The 20,311-nt window shown below is 41.3% G+C and overlaps 1 protein-coding gene across 6 annotated transcripts in view; it reads right to left on the bottom strand.

Moving 5' to 3' along the window:
• Positions 1–20,311, bottom strand: part of SORCS3 (sortilin related VPS10 domain containing receptor 3) — a 312,444-nt gene that overhangs the window by 16,956 nt on the left and 275,177 nt on the right. For all 6 annotated transcript variants that reach the window (XR_013930611.1, XM_080403456.1, XM_080403458.1 and 3 more), the window contains 5 exons: positions 18,725–18,858; positions 14,330–14,443; positions 12,683–12,854; positions 5,259–5,445; positions 2,243–2,376 (listed from right to left, as the gene is read on the bottom strand). Coding sequence is in view for 5 of the 6 variants with exons in the window: in XM_080403456.1 (XP_080259582.1) it covers positions 2,243–2,376; positions 5,259–5,445; positions 12,683–12,854; positions 14,330–14,443; positions 18,725–18,858 (741 nt within the window). In the remaining variant the exon portion in view is untranslated. The remainder of the gene's footprint in view (positions 1–2,242; positions 2,377–5,258; positions 5,446–12,682; positions 12,855–14,329; positions 14,444–18,724; positions 18,859–20,311) is intronic.

Raw genomic sequence — 20,311 nt, 5'->3', positions numbered from 1 at the left:
GCACAGAGTACCTTAGTGAGACTGCACAGTGACACATCTGGTTCTGCCTGGGATGCCTACGGACTGAACAGAAAAAGAAGCTGCAATCCCTCAGCATGGAACTAGAATATATCACCTAATAATAGCAGTCACTATACACAGTATTACAAACCTCATCCTTTAATTCACACACAAATCAGTGTTCCCCATCTTCCACTTGTACTTAGGGCACCACAGTTTGCCCATGAGTGGGCACAGAGAAGGATCTGACATGTACATTAAACATCCCAGAAGAAATTTTAATGTGATGTAGATTGTTGTCCTGAAAAAAAAAGAAGGTGGCTGCTGCTGTTATATCTATATCCTTTGTGATACTTCTGTCAGTTGAAGTTGAAGCACATTTCATGAGGTAGTTAGAGATAATGTTTTGCAAAGAATGAAAGGTGCTCTGGGTCTTTGATTTGGCCACAGGTAAGTGGCACCATCTTTACTAATCCATACCTCAATATATTTCAGCAACAGGTACAGTCATCAAGGTATCATAAGCATCAGCTACTCTATCTGCAGTTATGTCCAAAGCATCCATCCCAAACACATCCATATCTGCTTGTAATCTTTTGCTTATGGGTCTGAAACTTAAACTAGAAGTTAAAACAGATAACATGATATTTACAACCCAGAGGCAAGCACCATGAGGGCTACATGGAAATCTTCAGCAAACACCACTGCTTTGCTCTACCATTTCTAGACTACATTCCGTTTCAAAAAATCTTTTTTAAGGCCTATTCACAACCAACCCCTATATTAAGGACAAAAAACAACAGCAGGAAAACTGACACCTGGGTACACTGGAGGGCTTAAGCAGATGATCAAGTTACCAGTACCTAAATTGTCTCAGATGTACTTCAATGGCTGTCCATGTGTGACCACTGAGCCAAAAATATCTGAACTGTAATGTGATTTTGCATCCCTCTCATTGCAGTACAAACTATGTGGAATTACCTGGTAGTAGTCACGGACTAGATGTGAATGTGTGGGTGGTTGCCATAGCTCAGCTAGTGCACAGAAACTTGCCAAAGTTATAGTAAGTGGCTTTTGTTCCTCAGCTCTTCCAGTGCCTCAATTACACTTTCACAAAAATAGGTGACTTCTTACAGCGAGCTTCCTAACTGAATGTAAAATCTCAGTAGACACAGCATTTACTGATTATTTTTTTTCTCCTGCTACTGTTGGTAGCAGGGGTAAGAGGTTAAAATGCAAGCAGCTTTGTCAAAGAGAAAATACTTGTGTGCCTGCTATTTTTGAACTCAAGTTCCATATTTAAGTAAAATCCCATTTTTTTTCTGCTGTGACCTCATTTCAGTGCACATGTTCAATTGCAGCTCAATAATGTAGACAATGACGTGACTTAAACTGCTTTTGTAAATAGCAGCAGATACTACATTGCAAAATTAGCAGCTGCACATTTCACAACTGTAATAATGGCAGATAGTGCCCGTGTGTCAGCTATCTCATTCCTAAAGTCTATAATAAAAACTGTAGCTAATAAGCAATCCTGCTCTCTCCATTTGAAAGCATGGCTGCAACTTGTCATGACTGCAACTTGTAGTTTCACTTACTTTAATTATAGACAACAAATCTCTTTATAATAAATTTTTGGCAATCATTTGAAAATTCACTGCAAAGAAGTCTCATCTCCATCTCTAATATATCCAAGACCATCTCTATATCCATCTCTAATATATCCAAGACCAAGAACAATAGTTACAGACAGACACAAACAATTCACTGAGAGTGTAGATTGAAATTCTAGATACAACTGGTTTTTTGAACACCAACAGCTTTAAAGTATTGTGTTGCAATCCACCATTATATACTGCATACTGGTACATAATGGAAACCCCCATGGTTATTTGAACACCAGCAGTTTTTAGACACTGTGTTGAAAGCCAGTATTATCCCATATATAGTGGTATATAATTCAGTTAAGTTGTAAGTGAATGCTAGTAAAACCAGTGGTCTCCAACGCTCAGTTGGGCTGATAACAGCCAGATGTAAAAAAGTAATGACTCCTAAGAACAACAGGAGACAGGAGGAAATAAATACACAAATGTTGAAGTACAGATAATGACAACCCTTTTCAGACAAGGAAAAAACTAAAACACAAAACAAGCAAACCAAGTTGTTTTTATTAGGGCTGAGAAAGTTCCCAGTCTGGTGCAACAAGCTTAGGAAGTAAAAACGAACCAAAGGGCAGCTGTACCTTTGTGCTGTTACCAAACCACCAGAAGTAGGTAAGTGTGCCTGCCTGGCTGGGCCAAACTACTGCAGTTATGTTGACATCCTTATTTCTGATGGCGACAAAGGGGACACTCAGATGGACATGCTCCACTGGACCTGTGTGAAGAGATGCTTCGTTATTAGAGGCTTTGAGTTAAATCCTTCTCGTGCAACTATGAACATTAAGGATCTTTCCTTTAAATAAATCAAATGTCTTATGCCAGCAGTGAGACTCTGTTATAGCAATACAAGAGAATTTCAGCAGTCAATAAGCAACAGAAAAAGATACCAGATTAATAAACATAAAATCATATATTTTTTTTCCTCACTCTTAATTCTAGAGGAGCCAGAAATGCATGTTTTCCACTGTGCTAATTTCAGACAGGGTCCACACTGTGTTTAGAAGAAATTTTTTAACCCAGTTTGAGGGACCACAATGAACTGGCTTTGCGCTGTATAGGGCAAGTTGCTACTGAAAGCCTGAAGGACAGGACACAAGAAAGAAAGAAGGTGTTTCCTTGAAAATATATCCAATGAGCTACTAAGATTTGTGGGAAAATAATTTTAGCCAAGATGGCTTAAATCTGATCATATACTCAGCGTTTATGACGTGGTTAATTACACTCTGCCAGTTTTTTAGAAGGTCTCCAAAAGAAAGATTCATGATTTTGGAAGTCCTTGGTATCTTTTTGACTTTGGCCTCACATTAAGAAGTCTTTGGGGAGTCAGTTACCACTAGCAAAAGTCAGGAACTACTTGAATGATGCATAGATTGGCATATCAAAGTATTTAACTGCCAGAAGAACTTCTTTCTGACTTACAAAATGAAAAAGTATCAATGCAAAGTTGTGTCAAATAAATGCAAATGTCCAGAATGAGTCCTGTCCGTGAAGTCCAGAATTAAGCCGCCAGTTCCTCTCCAGAAAAAATACTGAGGTTTTGGTTGCTAGTTTGTTTAAAGCTTTTACCATCTCCATTGCTTTCCTTATTGTTTAAGTTTTTGGGTTTACGGGTATGGAATTTCAGTGGTAACTGTTTCACATTGGGCAGCGTTACCGAGTCCTTCAGGATGGTACCTTTTAAAACACAGCAAACTGATAGACTGTCACTGTGAGAAGGACAGGATGAAATAAGAAAGAAGTGATTTTTTTTTTTTCCTAAGGCACTAATTCTGGGAAGCAGGAAATTTGTTGATCTTAACCAAGATGATCTCTTTGTGTTAACTCTCAGCTCTTCAAGCATGATAGGGGGACATTGATCATTTCTCCACCTACTTAGATGACAAGGATTTTGAAGAGCAAGAACTGATCTTTCACTGATGGAACATACAGCTCCAAGCACAATGGGGCACTATTCTTACTTTTGGCTCCTTAAAACCTATTCTTCTTTTTCCCCTTTTCCCAGGGGGTCTTTACCAGCAAGTCACTCCTGAATTCTGCCCATAGTAATTACTCTGAGTTCCAAAAATAGCAGGATCCCCCAAATATTTTGTGACAGTGCATGTAACAGGAAAAACAGTAATATTTTCACTTTCTTTAAATGAAGAGATGAGCAGCTTGACAGCAGATTCCAGAAAGGTGAAAAGCTGAACAACCACTCATAAAGCTCCAGGGTAGAAAACTACTGTTGCTTGAGGCCAAGGAGCTTCTTCCCCCGCACCGCATTCTAGCACCAGACAGACTGTATAATAAGGGTGATTTATATAGCAGGCATTTTGGTCTGTACAGTTGAGCTTCAAGATCAAACCTCCTATATTGACTAGTACATCCAAATATATTAGAATTCTAGTACTGAGGTACCACCTATTTCGGTGTTTGCATGAATGTAGATGTTTGCAAAATATTTCCCTAGAGATAAAAGTCAAAGGAGAGATCTGAGGGGCTGAGGAAGAAGAGGGTAGAGTAGCACAACCAGGCAACGCAACTGCCTCTCATAGCATTCTATTCTAAAATTCTCACCATGAAAAAGAAGTTCCTACGAGAAAAATCAGATAATCCATACAAAGCTGGTTGTTATTACCAGGTAACCATCACTTTTGTCAGCTAATGGCCCAAGGTGAAGGAAAAAAGAGTTAATGTTCTAATAACAGGTTGTTAAATGTAGCCATGATTGACTTTGAGGGAATTATGAGTACAATAAAAGCTTCAAGGAACATTTATTCGTTCACACACAGGGCTTGAAATTAAAAAGAAGAAAAAAGTTCTTGAGTTTTGGAAATTTCTGACTTGCTCCCTTCCAGCCAAAAAGCTCAAGTAAAAGACAGACAGGCTAGAAGACATTATGACAGGCTAAGGGGGAAGACAGACACTGATGGTGTAAATCTGAACACAGATGGAATTCTCTGCCCAGGACACCTAGTAGACTGAAAGCAGGACAAAGAACTTCATTCTTCCTGGTCTCATCCTGTGTTCCACACACTCTGCTCTCACCTGTGGCTTTGAGAAAGTCAGCTGGGGGCTCTCATGTGCCAAGTGGAGAGAAATTGCACTTGTTCACCAAACAGGAGGGAAAAGTCAGGAATGCATGTCAAACACATGAAATACGAAATGTAGCACATCAGCCCTCAGTACATTCATATCCCAGGAAGTATGCTCAGCATAATGCTTTTATTTAATAAGCAATGTAAACTCCCAAATCCTGAGTAACTGACTCAAAACTTAGTAGATTAATCTAAAACTGGTATTAAAAGCGTGTTGAAAACACACATTTGGAGTTTGTTTCATATGCTGTTTAGTGTCTGCCCCTTTCAAAAAGCCCAAGAAACATTTTCAGACTTTTATCCATATCTGTGAGGACTGCAAATATACTTGCGTTAAAAGAAACTTCCCTTCCTCTTCACGCAGTGAAGTTTACTTAACAAGGTAGAAGAATATCTTAAAGTCCAAGCCTTTGGAAGAGCCTGAGCTGCATATGTAGGTGGGTTTGCATGAAGTTGCAGGCTCTTCAGTGAGGTCATTTTTTTTTTTCACCCAAGGAATCTAGTAGCTGGAAGTACTTACAGACCACATGCAGGAAAAGGACAGCAGTGTCAGAGCCCAGGCTGTTCTCTGCATATGCTGTCACCTGAAAGATTCCAGCACTCTTATACACGTGCCGGATGCCATCTTCAACAGGGCTGAAATTAGCATAGGATACTGCAATGCCATCTCCAAAATCAAGCTGAATATTTGTCCTTTGGAGATCGCCCTGCAACAGAGAAGGTTGGATTAGGAAACTGGGCTGATAAGAGTGATTTTTATTACCTTCCATCCCACTTCTTAGTTCCATGTCATTAGCATGGACACAAACTTCTAACTTTACCAAAAAAGCGTACCTTTTTTCTGTCAGTCACCAAAGTGGTCAGACTCAAATCAGCACCAGGTAATTATACACAAGCAATGCTTAGAATAGCTGAACATATACACCTGTAAAGAGATGTTATTCCCCCATCTTGGGTTTATAGATCTGGAGAGGGCAGAGTGCCAAACATGCATATACCAACAGACCATACAGGAATCATCTAATGCAATGCACGGTTGGGCATTATGTGTCACTGAAGTAGCCAAGGCTTTGCACAGCCTTTTGTTGAATGGGTGCTGTCCAAGTACTTCCATCAGAGGCAGTAAGATGGGGGCACTACACTGATGGTAGGCTAGATGCTAACTGGAAAGTAATTTCCACATGCATATGGGAGCATCAGAAACACTCCAGAACAGGACAGTAGTTGAAGTGGGTCTCCAATACGTTCCAAAGAAACAGAACCTAGTCACTGAGATGCTGCAAGTCTAGTCTAAGTTAGTTTTCCAGGCTTCCTGTATAGTCAGAGAAAGAAAGAGACCAACACATCCCTTCCAAAGATAACTGAGACAGGTGACATGAATCATCTTCTGCAAATATCCATGCCTGTACCCTGATGATGGAGCCTAGATGATTACTTACAGCTAAACATGTAACTTCAGGATGGCTGAATTCATGCACTTTGAATCCCACATTGAGGACTGACAGATTTTGTCTAATGTCAGTCAACACAGAGATAGGGCCTGTATACACAGGGGAGTGAAGTAGATGATGAGGAAAGTCCCTTCTAGGATTACTGTCAATGACAGCTATGAAATGAAGGAGGGGAAAACAGACAAGAGATTCCAGCATTGCTGGTATTGTCTAGAGGCAGCAGCTGGATTGTTTTAATTTAAACCATGCTTTAAACCACTGTAGTTGAACTGTAGAAGTGTCTGTTACTTCACTTTCTTGGATCTTACTTCATACTTGTCCCCAGCTGACTAAAAGTAACACAAAACAAGGCTAATTTAAACAGAGCTAAAGCCCACTGCAGTGATTTCACTAAACTGAAATGAAACTACACCTCAGATTAAATCTCTGTAACATTCTGCATATATATCAGGTCTGTTGGCCCTAAGTAATTTTCTTTCAAGAAAGGTCTCCACTGTGTTCACTATGGGTGAAGAAGATACTAGTACCTTTTGGAGATGTTCCTAGCCCAAAACTAAACCCAATTCCTAGATATATTGAAGGTAGGAGTGAGATTCTAAAGTGGAAAAAAAAAACCAACAAAACATAACAAAACAAAAACCAAAAAAGAAACAAGCAACAACAACAACAAAAAACAACAACCCAATCATGCTCCTATATTTAACTGGGTGTGGTTTTGGGGGTGTTTGTTTCAGCTTTTTTAGATAGGAAATTCAGAAATATTTCATGGCCATCTCATAAACCCCATTATGGCTGTAAATGCACAGGGTCAGGATCAAAGCTAATATCTGGTTCTGGTACATGTTGACCTAAGGGAGGGAAGCAGCTGTGTAACTCACAGCCAGTTCTGACGTGCCTCCAATCCCTCCACAGCCTGTTCGAATCCTGCAGGCTCCTGCATCCACTGGGCCCACTGGAAAAGACAACTGAACTCCCAGATTTCACTATAGCCTCTGGGCCAGGTATTGCACAAAACAATGACTTCCTAGAAAAACTGTGCAGATCAGACAAAGAGTAAAGATTGCTTGGGACAACCACACCTGTGACAGTCCCTAAAAGTTTCAGAGCTAACAGCATCAGCTTTCCTCTGAGCAGTAGTTTTCGATTTTACCTGTGTGTGGAAAAACACATGGCTTACAGCCTAAATTCTGGCTACGAACCTCACATCCGTAAGCGATTTTTCATATGGTCTTAATACATTCATACATAGCACAGATCCATTTTGGATCATATCATCCCAGGACAGTCAAGATAAAGGCAGAATATTGACTGAATCATGGAAAAAGAGGTCCTAAAAGCAGGATTACATAGCTCACAGGCTGTTCTAACTTAAATGCTCAGCAACTGAGACCAAAGGTGCACAACAAAAGCTCTTGCAGAGATAGAAACATCCATAAAAGGCAAGGGGTCACAGTTCTTGCCTCCCACTGACTCCAAACTCATGGCAGCTGCTGTCTTACTGGCAGATTTCTCTATTGACTTAATCAATCTGTCCTACTAGAAAATTAAAAATACAGTATAAACCAAAAAGGAAACACAGAGGACTAGTGACACTAAAACCTGTCTATAACATTAAGTAGCAAATAACATTCCTTTGAGAAAAAGATTTAAAGTCCCACTAAAAACTTCTCTAGCAGGGGCAAAATTTCACTTATGGGATATTCAGTTATTTGATAGAAAGGCTCCCACAGCTTGTTAAACCTTTCAAAACAGCTCCTCAAGGGAATGTACTATGACCACAAGTTCATCTCATACGGAAGACACTGAACAGAGGATAAAAATCTGAGCTGAGCTGGATTCATCATTGGTGACCTCAGGCTGGAATCTTTTGCACCCATCACAGCAGCTCCTCTCTCATGCCTAACAACTATCTTTTCTGTTTCTTCCTTGCTTCTCCAACATGATTCCACCTGAAATTATAAGGTTTGAAGTGGAGAAGCAGGAACAGATTTGTCATGCCTAAATGGTAGCAGATGATCTTTCCACCCAGTTACAAAAGTTGGGTCTTCAGTATGAAGTCTGCTCACCACACTAATGTTTTCTTTCTTTTCCATACCTCTGTATCCAGTACATAAAATACTAAAACAAGTGTGCCAGCCCCACACATGATGTCAGAATATTCTGGAGTTTATGAATACAAATTAAAATAGAAATGAAGTGGAAGCACTTCAAATGGAAAAAAAAATCATTGCTCTTCATATATATTCAAAAAGTGCATTTTATTGCTTTCAGCTCTGTAAACTACCAAAAGGGAATGAGCTAGGGGCTGTCACAAAGATCGGAGCTCTACATACTGAAATGAGTGAGCAGGCAAAGGGTAGTGGAATGGGCGGACAGGAGTACTGTCATGGAACAGCTCTTCAAAGTCATTTCCCCGTCAAGGCTAGCCTTGGGAAGTTTTCCTGCCTGGAAGCCACACTAGCAAAGTGACAAAGCAGATCACTGGTTGAAATTTTGACCTTCTGAAGTTAAGAGCCAAATTCCCACTGATTTCAGCAGGGCAATAGTTCATCCAACATGTGCTTGGGACGGAGGGGAGTGCAATGTATATACACAATGAATTTTGGTTCTTCTAATGAAAATCTTAAATTGCTTGCATAAAAATATGACATGGATGTGGCTATCTCTTTTGATAAACACAGTTTAGCAATCTTTTAACAGATGTGCAGAGCTCCAATACTTACTTAGGCTTGTTCTTTGGATAGTCACTGCTTGCTTTCTCAGCTTACTTGCAATTACAACCCCGCTACAAAGCCTTGCCATCACCTTGTAATTACTGAAAAAGGGAAGCTGTGAGATGGCATAAACAGAAGACAAGGGAACAGAACAGTTCAGTAGCTGGAGCTGCCACATAAACATCCATTTAAGCCTGAGGAGAGTTTATGTACCCTTCAGAGCGGAGCTGGGGATGCATGGAAAAGATCAGGTGAAAAAACAGATTCATAGATCTGGTCAAGAACACAACTCCATACAATGACAGTTTGGAACTCTATTATTTCTTTGTGCTCAAATCCAAACTTGGATTTTAAAAAAGGTAAAATAAGGTTCTTATCTCCTTATGTTCCCTTGCATGTATACACAGTCCAAACCACAGCCCAGCTCCATATTTTTAAAACCACAGAAACATCGTAAGTCACTCTGCATCTATTTGCCCATTATCATCACCATGCACATATTCTGAATTATCACTGTGAACAATACTCCTAAAGCTAAATCTATAAATCCTGAGAAATTTAGTTTTTTATTAACTATGATAAAGTCTTCATTTACCATTTGATAGCATAAAGGTCAGTTACACCAGTCTATTAAGGGCGTGTACTAGAAGGTGGAAAGGAACTGATGGCTACTCATAAAGTTGCTGATCATGGTTAGCCTGAAACAGGAAGGCGGCTGAATGGAGAACCACACAGATGTATCCACAGGAGGACTTACCAGACTACCAGACTGCTGTTTGGCTCAGAAAATGAGTGCAGACATAGGTGCAAAACAACCCATCAGGAAACAGACTGACAAAAGAAGGTGGAGGGAGGGAGGCAGGAATGAATCTATATGACAGCAAGGTCTGTAATAATTAAGAATTCTAAAGAAATCTTTTCTTTCAACTAACAAGGAATATTTTGATGACAATTCATTTGTCTCAGGCTCATACTGAAAGACTAGAATACTTTTTCCCCAAATCTCAGTGTTGTTTGGTTTTCCCCCCCTTAAAATGTCTACTCCTTAAGAAACAAACTCAACACAGAGCTCTCTGTGGAATAAGCTGTTCACCCACAAAGACATGTTCTTGAAAATCCTCTTGCCTTAGAAAAAAAAATGTTTCTATGAAGTGTTTTTCTAACTTTCCTTCTTTTTCAGCAAAGGACATCGAGTGAACACCCTCACATATTTATTCAGCTGCCTCTTCAATCTCTAAAGCCTTGTAAAGACTCCACTCTTCAGCTACCTTGACTGCCTCCTTATTCCCCATCTGTTTATCATTCTTTGTATGCTGCAGTTCCGCTTGAGTTCCTTAATAAATTACTACTAGATTTCTAATTTTTAGATTATGTCTGTTCTTTTCTGAACTCCCACTCACAATGTCTATACAAATCGTCTTACCATGTCAAGTCTGCAGAATATAAAAGAATCAGCCAGGTAGACAAGAAGTCCCCTTTGTATAAAAGCAGAGCATGCATGAACATCTGAGGAAGTATGTAAAGACGCCCTGTCAGATTAGTGTGGTCCCAGTGAAACATTTAGTTACTGCAGAAAAATTCAAATTAATAGAAGTGTGTGTGTTTAAAAAAATAACAAACAAGATATCATGAGAAAAAAAAACTTCTCCATGGAAGTATGCTCAGATTTATAGAATCACAGAATGGTTTGGGTTAGAAGGGATCTTAAAGGTCATCTAGTTTCAACCCCACTGCCATGGGCAGGGACACCTTCTACTGGACGAGGTTGCCCAAAGCCCCATCCAGCCTGGCTTTCAACACTGCCAGGGATGGGACACCCACAGCTTCTCTGGGCAGCCTGTGCCAGTGCCTCACCACCCTCACAGTAAAGAATTTCTTCCTAATATCAAATCTAAATCTACCCTCTTTTAATTTAAAGGCATTACCCCTTGTCCTATCCCTACATGCCCCTGTATGAAGTCCCTCTCCAACTTTCTTGTAGGCCCCATTTAGGTACTGGAAGGCTGCTATAAGGTCTCTCTGGAGCCTTCTCTTCTCCAGGCTGAACAACCCCAACTCTCAGCCTGTCTTTATAGAAGCGCTCCAGCCCGCTGATCATCTTTGTGGCCTTCCTCTGGACTTGCTTCAACAAGTCCACGTCCTTCTTAAGTTGGAGGCCCCAGAGCTGAACACAGTACTGCAGGTGGGGTTTCATGAAAGCGGAGTGGCAGGGAAGAATCACCTCCCTCAGCCTGCTGGCCATGCTTCTTTTGATGTAGCCTAGAATACAGTTGGCTTTCTGGGCTGCAAGTGTACATTGCTGGGTCATGTTGAGCTTCTTGTCCACCAAAATCCCCAAGTCCTTCTCCTCAGGGCTGCTCTCAATCCATTCTCCACCCAGCCTGTATTCATGCTTGGGATTGTTCTGACCCATGTGCAGAACCTTGCACTTGGCCTTGTTGAACTTCACGAGGTTCACATGCACTCATGCCTGCCCAGGTCCTTCCTACAGCTTCTCGTATTCTTGAAGGTCTCAGTTGTTAATGGAGGTTACTCCTGGGTCTGGAAGGTGAAGGGACACTAGGCTTGCACTGTTTCTAATATAATCTCCCCAATGACCTAATGCTGCCTGTTGTCAGAGCAGGATCCTTAGCAGACAGGCATCTAGTCTGTCATGGTGTCATTACTCTTATGTTTGTGACCATCACCCGTCTGGCTCCCAGCTGTCTCCAGGTACTGTCCCAGAATGAAGTACACAGGATATAGTAGATGACAAAAGGTATTTGTGGTTCTCCAACACCACCTCAATCCCTGGCTACCCCTCCTGAGACACCCAAAGATGTTAGAAGTGAGGCTGTGAGGTGACCCTTCTGTTTAACCAGAAAACAGATGTAACACAATCCATTATGGAAAAATCACTGTTGGACCTTCAATGACACCTTACACAGGCAGTCAAGCCAGCAGAGAAAACAGCAGCACTTTTTGTTGTGCAGTCACATATATCCCTAAACACCAAACCAAATCACAGACCAGAAGAATCATAAGATTATTTGAAAAATGCTCCTGTCAGCCCAAATACATACCAAGTGCCTGCCTTAGCTATCCAACCCTCTGCTGAGCCACAAGCCTTGGTGACGCAGGCTGCACCATACATGTTTGCCAAACAGGGGTGTATTTGACTCAGAGAAATCACCAGAAGTGCCTCAGTATTTTTGATGGTTCAGGCACCAGCGTGGCCTGGTATCACTTATGCTGCTGTTGGCTACAGAGGCAATTGTACCAATAAACAAATAAAATAGATATGGGCTGGGGAACTCAGAGGTGGTTTGGAGACGCTCAATTCCTACTGCAAAACAATGTCCCTCATTGCTCCCCATGAGTCTGAAAATGTTACCCACTGTTCTTAATGTTTCCCAGCAAAGCTTCAGCTAAAGATTTTCATCCTAGAAACAGAAGTGTACAGACACCATTTCTGCCTCACAGACTCCATAAACTACACTTCACTGGAGGCAGCAAGAAGCTGGTGGCAAAATACATTTTTTACCAGATCTATCTTCAGCATTGGCTTCATCATCACTGATAAACAAGATAACCAGCCAAATACTCCTTTGGCTTGACTCAATGTTATTTGTTTTTCTGTTTCACATATAGCTCTTTCATTAGTTCTCCTCAATCTCAGGAGTGTTCATCATTTCATGACTCCACCTGATCACTATTTTCTTCTCAGCAGCCTGACAGGTGAAGAAAAAGAATGCCAGTCCTGCCACACAGTAAAAGGTTTGCTGAGACCACTAACACACCTCTTCCATAAGGATGATGAAAGTGGCGTTGTGTCCTTGCTCTGTGACCAACTTTCCATCAGCAGTGAGGATATGCAGTCCCCGAGGTGCTTTTCCAGGGCATTTCTCCATCTTGGCCATGTATTGCTCTTGCAAGCCATCTGTGCAGTTGTTAGACACAATCCTTCGGTACCTGGGGAACAGTGACAAAAGGAGATTGGGCCCAGGTGGTGGGTGGAAAAGTTTCTTTGTTTTGCTTTTGTTTTATTTCTCCATATCAATGCATGTGTTTTCTCAAAGGCTAACTGCCTGCATGACTCCCTAACTTAAAGGAAGAATCAAAGAAACCTAACACTTTATTAAATCAAAGAAAGCCAAAAAAATCACAATCCAACCTTCTTCAGAGATTCTCAGCAGCATCACTGAGAACATGCACACATTGTGGAGGTGATTTACTCTGCGCTGCTAAAAGGCAGAGAACTCCAACTCCCCATGCCTGCAGGATTGCACTCTGCATCCCAGCTTTTTAATTATGCTTTTTATTTCATTTTGCCTCCCTCTACTCTGCTAGAAGGTACTGGGAAAGTTCTGCCAAGAGCTTTGTCCAGTCCAATTTTAAAATTACTCAAGGAATGGGTTTTTCTCTTGGATCTTCTTGGAAGAGGTTAGCTAACTAGAAAGACACTTGGCTATTTCCAGTGTTGTTAAGGGCATTAACCCTTTCTAGCAATTTCACAGTAAAAATACAGGACTGATTAAGAAAACACAGACTCCAACTATTTTCTTCTTGCTCGTGTCACGAAGCTATAAGTACTCATACTGGCCAGGAATCCTGTAATTACATCCCATATTTATAGCAATCTTTCAGCTGACAGGGGGACTCTGAAGTTAAGTGACTCCAGACTCCAGGCAGCCTCAATTTGTTCAGCCACCCACATCAACCAGCCATGAACAAAGCTGTCATTACAATTGAGCATGCTGGACCCATGACTCAGAAGCAGCCCTGTAAAGTCTTCAGGGCCTGTACTTTCTATGAAGGAACATTGCAATTTTACACAAACCAGTGCAACCAGTTTCAGAGTATCCCCTGCATGATAGACGAGCGTTGACAAAGCGATACTACAATAAACCAACACTTGCCATCTGTTCTAGGTAAAACCAAGAGAAAGCAGCACATATAGCTTGTCTGAAATCACTAGGTATTGTATATACAAGTGAAAATGGCAGGAGGGGGGTGGGGGGGAAAGGCTAAAAATTGCTCATCTGAGCCTTCCCAGAAGCTATGAGAAATAGGAGCTATAAGATAGGAAGAGGTTCAATGAAAAACAATGTGAAACACTTCAAACTTGTCCTGCTAAATGTTCAGCTGTCTCTCAGATAGACCTCTTGATTCGTGTTTTAATTTTGCAGCAAAGGGGAGCTCCAAGTCTAGGCTCCAGGGATCATACATCACTTGATAGCAATAAAATATCTACATGTCACTTATGTTAATGTGCTTCTCCCTGTCTCTGAGGAATGAGGCAATGTTCCATACAGATGCTGCTGCAAACATTACCTCATGAATAAGACTGGAAAAGAGCCAGATGGGAGCAGAGAAAAAAGAACCTTCCAGGTTCTCGTGTCTACTGCAAGGTCACCAACACCAGAGAGATTGTAAGATTCACTTACCCAGTGCTGTTCAAGTAGCTCTGACCAATGCTGCAATCCTTGGACAGGGAGGACGGGCTGAACCAGAAGGCTGGGACACACTTGTTGTTGCTGTGCCTCTCATACCCATAGTCGCTACGGAGACAAGTCATGAGTCCACCACTGTACACATTCACTAGATTTAGCTCAGAGTTTTAGGTGACATCTGTTCCCCAAAGCATGTGTGTGTTGGTGGCTCTCTGCTGGATGGCACGACATCATGGATTGGGCTCATCCAGAGACAAAGTGCCTGATCAGTTTGAGAGGCAGGAACACAGTTCACAGAAGGTATGTGATACCTGACAACACAGAATTACCAGCCTTGCAGAGCACTAGAGGATTTGTGTTTCATTTGGTAACAAAACATGGGCAGAGATTCAGAAAGAAAATTCTATTGTTAATTTCTTTTCCTATTATTCTCTAATAATTTCACTGCTTGGGTTCTTTGGATTTGCTTGCTTTTTGAAGTCTTCACTTTCAGAACATATCAGATCTAATGCCTTTGTTTCCCAACAAAGCAGCTGGGAATATAAAACACTAGGATCTCTTCCTGAACAGCTAGACAAGGTATGTATATTTATGTATGTAAATATACCTACGTTAATGGCCTCCAATATACCTATGTCAAGGGCCTCCTTGCTCTTTGATTGAGCTATGACTGGACTGAAAGAGAAATATAACCGATGTTTTTTCGAACACTAAACTAAAACACAGCTAGTTTGGTAGTCTAAGGATTACATAGTATTGCGTCACATGGGGAAGGTAATCCAGGGTATTGATGCTTCCTTGGACCACCAAAGAGTGGAAGTGTATACAACCACATCCAAGGCTTCTTTTTACAGCTGCCTTTGCATGCCAACACAATGATGAAGCAATAGGATTAAGCCAAAGCTTTCCATAAGATTTAATAGGTTCTGGACCAGGTTTCTGTGCATAGGCTTTATTGACAGGCTGGATTCAAGGGGCAAATCAAAAGGGATTCTGGATTTTTGCTTGAGGCAGGTTAACAAATGCCAACAAACTAAGCCTCTGTGGAAACACAGACACTACAGAAGCCACTGCCTTGAAAGCTCTCTGTGCCCTTTAGGACACTGAGTTTTATCTTTCCTCTATTCAGAGTATGAATTGCCATCAGAAAGTCTCCAGGAAGAGCTTTGGTGAGACAAAATGTGCAATGTCCCCAGTGACCCAAGGTGCTACTGTTCCTTTTTTTTGGAGGGCAAAAATTCTGCAATCTGCTTTAAAAGGTTCAGAGATTCCCTAATGCTTTTTCTCTCAACATTCAATTTAATCATTCTCAGTGGGTCCGACCTGCACAGTCAAAAATGCCTGGCAGTGACTTTGTAATTAAAAATATTCAGGAGGAGCTGTACTTTGCCCCAAAGAAGAAAAGAGCTGCATAAATATTTAATAAAATTAAAGACAACATTGCTGTATGCCCTCAAGGTTCTGTGCTTGTTCATTAACTTCTGGTAAATGTATATTAAAACCTCGCATGCTGCCCACCTTCCTTCTCATAAGCCCCAGGGTTTGCATAAGTTAAGGAAATAATCAAGTCCAGCTGCTGTGCTGTCTTTCTCAGGAAAGCTATCTTGACAGAGTAAATAAAGAAGCAGGAGGAGGGAAAAGAAAGATCAGTGAGCACTTTAATAACACTTCTGAGTTCCTTCTGCCATTCTATGTCAGAAAAGGGCCAGGGTTTGCTTTTGGAAATGACTGCAAGGGTTGGCAGGAGTCACCTCTGATCTTGACTCATGAGGATTTGTTGAACTGGGGCCCTGGGCCATGATTTATGCCCCTGACATTTAGATCAGCCTTATATCTAACAGCAGGAAACAGATAGCACTGCAACAGGAGGCAGACAGGGGCAAGGGCGCTGTGATCAAATGGGAGGGAGTACAGCTATCACAGCTTGTGCTGTAGGGCTCCCGCAGTCATTTGTCCTATCTGCACAGCTCTTGAAGGCAGGCATCGTCACACCTAGTAGCATGGTCTGCTCTGGGACCAGAACCAGCCTGCAAACCTACTTACGGGGGAAGCAGAGGGCCTGTCTGTTGGGACCTGCTGGTGGGTGTAATTGCACAGTACCCTTCTCCTTTCCCTGACACTCCACAGGACCTGTTCAGTTCACACACAAGAGACAGGCCAGTCGGTTCCAAGAACAACTGGTAATTGTGAACCCAGCCAGAAAAGGCTGAGTGGACAGCTTTCCTTTTCAAAAGCATCAAGTTTAAAAATAGGAGCTGTCCTTCCAACCATAGATACCTACAGTGGGGATGTATCTCCATGAGCTCCCTGACTAGAGCCACCTTCTAGTCAGTGGAGGGAAAAGGCACTCCCTCAGCACCTCCCCTTCTCATACTGACATCCAAAAGAAGTCAGGTGAATCACAGAATAACCTGTATCTTGCCACTGACTAAATAACTCATCCTTTAGAAGTCACAAGCCAGAGCAGATGAGTCCACCCTTCCACTCCGAAAATCACTTTTAAGATAAACCCGGTGCCCCATTTGCAGCACCATAAGTATTTTCTTCAAACTGATTGCCCTGCCTCTTCTTCCAGTCAGCCCTGCAGACTAGCATCAAAACTCACCCTTAAACTGAATCTGCTTCTTCTGATTTTTCATCATCAACTAAAATAATTTTGCATTTGAAAACAGTTAACAATTCTTTTGGCAGCACGGAGCCTGAAACAAAAGCCAGCTTGCCATCCTCTAACTGCATTTCCCCTGCAGGACTGACAAGGTTAACAGCAATATTCTCTCACATTACTGGGAAATCTAAGCAAAAATGATACTGAACACATGCAAGGAACACATCAATGGATTGAAAAAGTGCATTCTGATACAGACCCTTTTCAAGGCAGAACAGCACTTAAGGCCAATTTAGCTACCACAGATTTCCACTTAGAGCTTAGAAAAGACAAGCTTCAGTGTGAAATAGAAAGCTGGTGAGGCACAAAACTAAAAAAAAAAAAAAAAAAAAAAAAACCCTAAAAAAAAAAAAAAAGGCAAATTCATAAGCATCATCTCTGGAGATCGGTGCTTTGGAGATTGGTGCTTGGTTCAGCTCAGAAGCATATGTCAATGCCAAGGGCAGATACTGCAGGGCAAGATAGTTTGTTCATCCTGCAAGTTCCCCTGATGACAACAAAGGGAAAAGATCTCCTGAGTCAAGCTAAGGAGCCTCAGATGTAATTTTGGCATTAGGAATAAAATTAAACACCCGTCCAGATAAGATTAAAATCTCTGTTCTATATCCCTGAACCTTTCTTAGAGCCAAACTATTCCAATATTCAAGAAAACACTTTGGTCTATGCTTTTTATTCATTTTTGCTGCATTTCAGCGTGTTCATGTTCTAAAAAGAACTGTGAGTCTCAGCTGGCCTAAGCCCAAATAAGTTGCAGATCTCATGCCTCACATCTCTTCAGGAAGGATTCGAAGGTAAGTGAAGTTTTCATGAATCACACCAATACCAAATCAGACACTGATCCTGATAACCTGCTATAAAAATGAAAATGCTTTCTCAACTGATATGCTTTCAGGGTATTTTGAACTCCATTTAAATGACATTCTCATCATTTAACCTCAAACATCACAGCTATTGACAGTCTTAAATCTTTGAAATATTGTCTATCACTCAGGTTCTCTGTAGGAATTCCTTGTGCAGAAATTCTGACTGTTATGCATTCTCCCATATTCTATCCCCATTGACAAGCAATACCAAGCAGTGGTTGATTTTTTCCCTGTTTTATTTTTAAGCTGCTTTCAAAGTGACCTTAAAGCAGTTTGGAAATTATTGCCCTATTAAGTTAGGAACACCAATATTTATGCAAAACAAGTAGCTACATCTGACAAGGGTGAGCTGTACAATCAAGTCACAGAAGCCCTTTCAGAAATTTCTCAATAAAACATGCTTAAAAATCAACAAATGGTCCCCAGGAATTCAAAGGAATAATGATAAAAATGTGCATGTTTTGCTAGGTTGCTCCCCAGGTATCAATGACCTTGGAAGTGAGGGCAGACAAATTCTCTGTTTCTCCTGTGAGGGACATGCTTTGGACCAGACAGGAGTCCTGGCTGTCACTCTTCTAGAATGATGGACAAAAAATGTTAATCAGTACTTGCAGTTTTCTGCTTTTGAATTTCAGCCTTGAAGTTCTCATGGAGATTAACAAATCTCTCCTGCAGGTGAAGGGGACACCTCCCTCACACAATAGGTATGGGGATCATATCTATGCTATATGATACGATCACAGCCACCATGCTGGCAGGAGACCTAATTTCTCTGCAAGGTTTTCTGTCAAGGCAGTAGCTCAGCCACTGCCAATGCTACAAGAACAGGCCCTGCAAAAGTCCCCAGAGCCACATACTCACCACTCAAAGTCTTCTTGACCACAGACACATGGTTCGGACACCACAGTTTGGGAATAGTCCTGACTTAGGGAACACTGGGCTCCAGGCTTGCGTTTTTTATAGATCTTCCTCTCTCCCATGACACAAGGCTCCCCCTTCAGCAGCCAAGGAACAAGAGGAGAAAGTAAAAACAGAGAGTTGTAATGGCAGTTGGGCCCTAAGTGGAGCATTTTGTCAAGAGACATAAAAGGCAATGAAAGCTAGCAATTCCTGCTGGGAGAGCTGGGAGCTAAGGGTCTAGCCTCTGTGGCTTTGCAAACTCAAAAGCCACCTTGGGAGGACCCATGAGTGCAGCACTGGGTTGGGATGCTAATGAAAATGTGGCCAAAATGCCTGGGTACCCAAGCCATTGCACCCATTTATGCCATATTTCAGAAGGCACCCACCAATGTGTCTAGTCATACAAACTATCTCAAAAAGACAATGTGAATGGGTTTTCCAGGGTTTACCTGGAAATATGTCAGATGAAATCTGCTACAGGAAGAAATGCTCAAGCCTGAAACCCAGGGCAGGGACAAAATCTAGGTGTGGAACCGAGGTCTTCTGGCTCCCCTCCCCTTTCCTTGATAGACCTGGCTTTGTTATAGAGCTCAAATAATTTTCACAGTGTGTTATACTGGGCTTTTTGAACACAAAGGTTTCCAAGAGTACTACTGGGAGTAGCTAATCTAAAAGTAACATTTGACATTTAGTTGAGTTGCTATAAACAGAATTTTGTCTGATGCAGAAATAATTTGTCTGCATAGAAGTAAGAAAAAAGGCAACACCTAATTTAAATATTTATTTTTGCCATTAACAGTGATTCCCAAGATGGCTGCCTGGTTACACACATCTTTCCTTTTCTTTCATTTAAATTATTTTCATTTATTCAATTCTATGACTTCAGTTATCCAACACATCCTTTCCAAATTAATCCTCATTTCTAATTCATGGATTTCATTCAGGAATATCATAGTGCCAATAGTTCTGGCTCTAGTTATGTTGCCCTGCAGGGAGTGGGACATCATACTGGTGGCCAGTTACCCATAAGTAATATTCAGAGGGTATTGAGCTCTTTCAGTTCTAGTGGCTTCAGGATGTAATTATATCCAGTATGAAAATAAGCCAGAGTGTATGAAAAGCAAAGCATATTTTCGAATACAATGAAATAATTCGGTCTTCTCTGGTGTTTTTCAGTCTAGGGCTCCCCAGAGTTTTACAGGCATCTGCAGGACCTGCAGGATGAATAAATGTTTGGTGGTTTTTTTGTTTGTTTGTTTTTTTTTTTTTTTTTTTTTGGAGGGGGGGAAATATAGGCAAAGTGAAAGAAAATTTTTTTTCATGAGTCACTGACAGAGCTACAAAGAGTTCAATGTCTCCTACAATTCAATCACAAGGTGAGGTTTTACATTGCCCTGAGCACTGAGGGCAAAAAGATCCAGCTGGTGCAGTGGAATATTTTTATACAAAGAGAAGTTAACAATCTCCATAACTTGCCTAGAAAAGGCTGGCTCCATGCTTATTCAGGCATATGTTTCAGGGGAAGTAAAACATCAACAGGTTAGAACT

Source organism: Falco punctatus (assembly GCF_963210335.1).
Source record: "Falco punctatus genome assembly, chromosome: 9".
Lineage (NCBI taxonomy): Eukaryota > Metazoa > Chordata > Aves > Falconiformes > Falconidae > Falco > Falco punctatus.
Note: the sequence above shows the minus strand (reverse complement) of the source record. Positions and strands in the feature narration are given on the sequence as shown.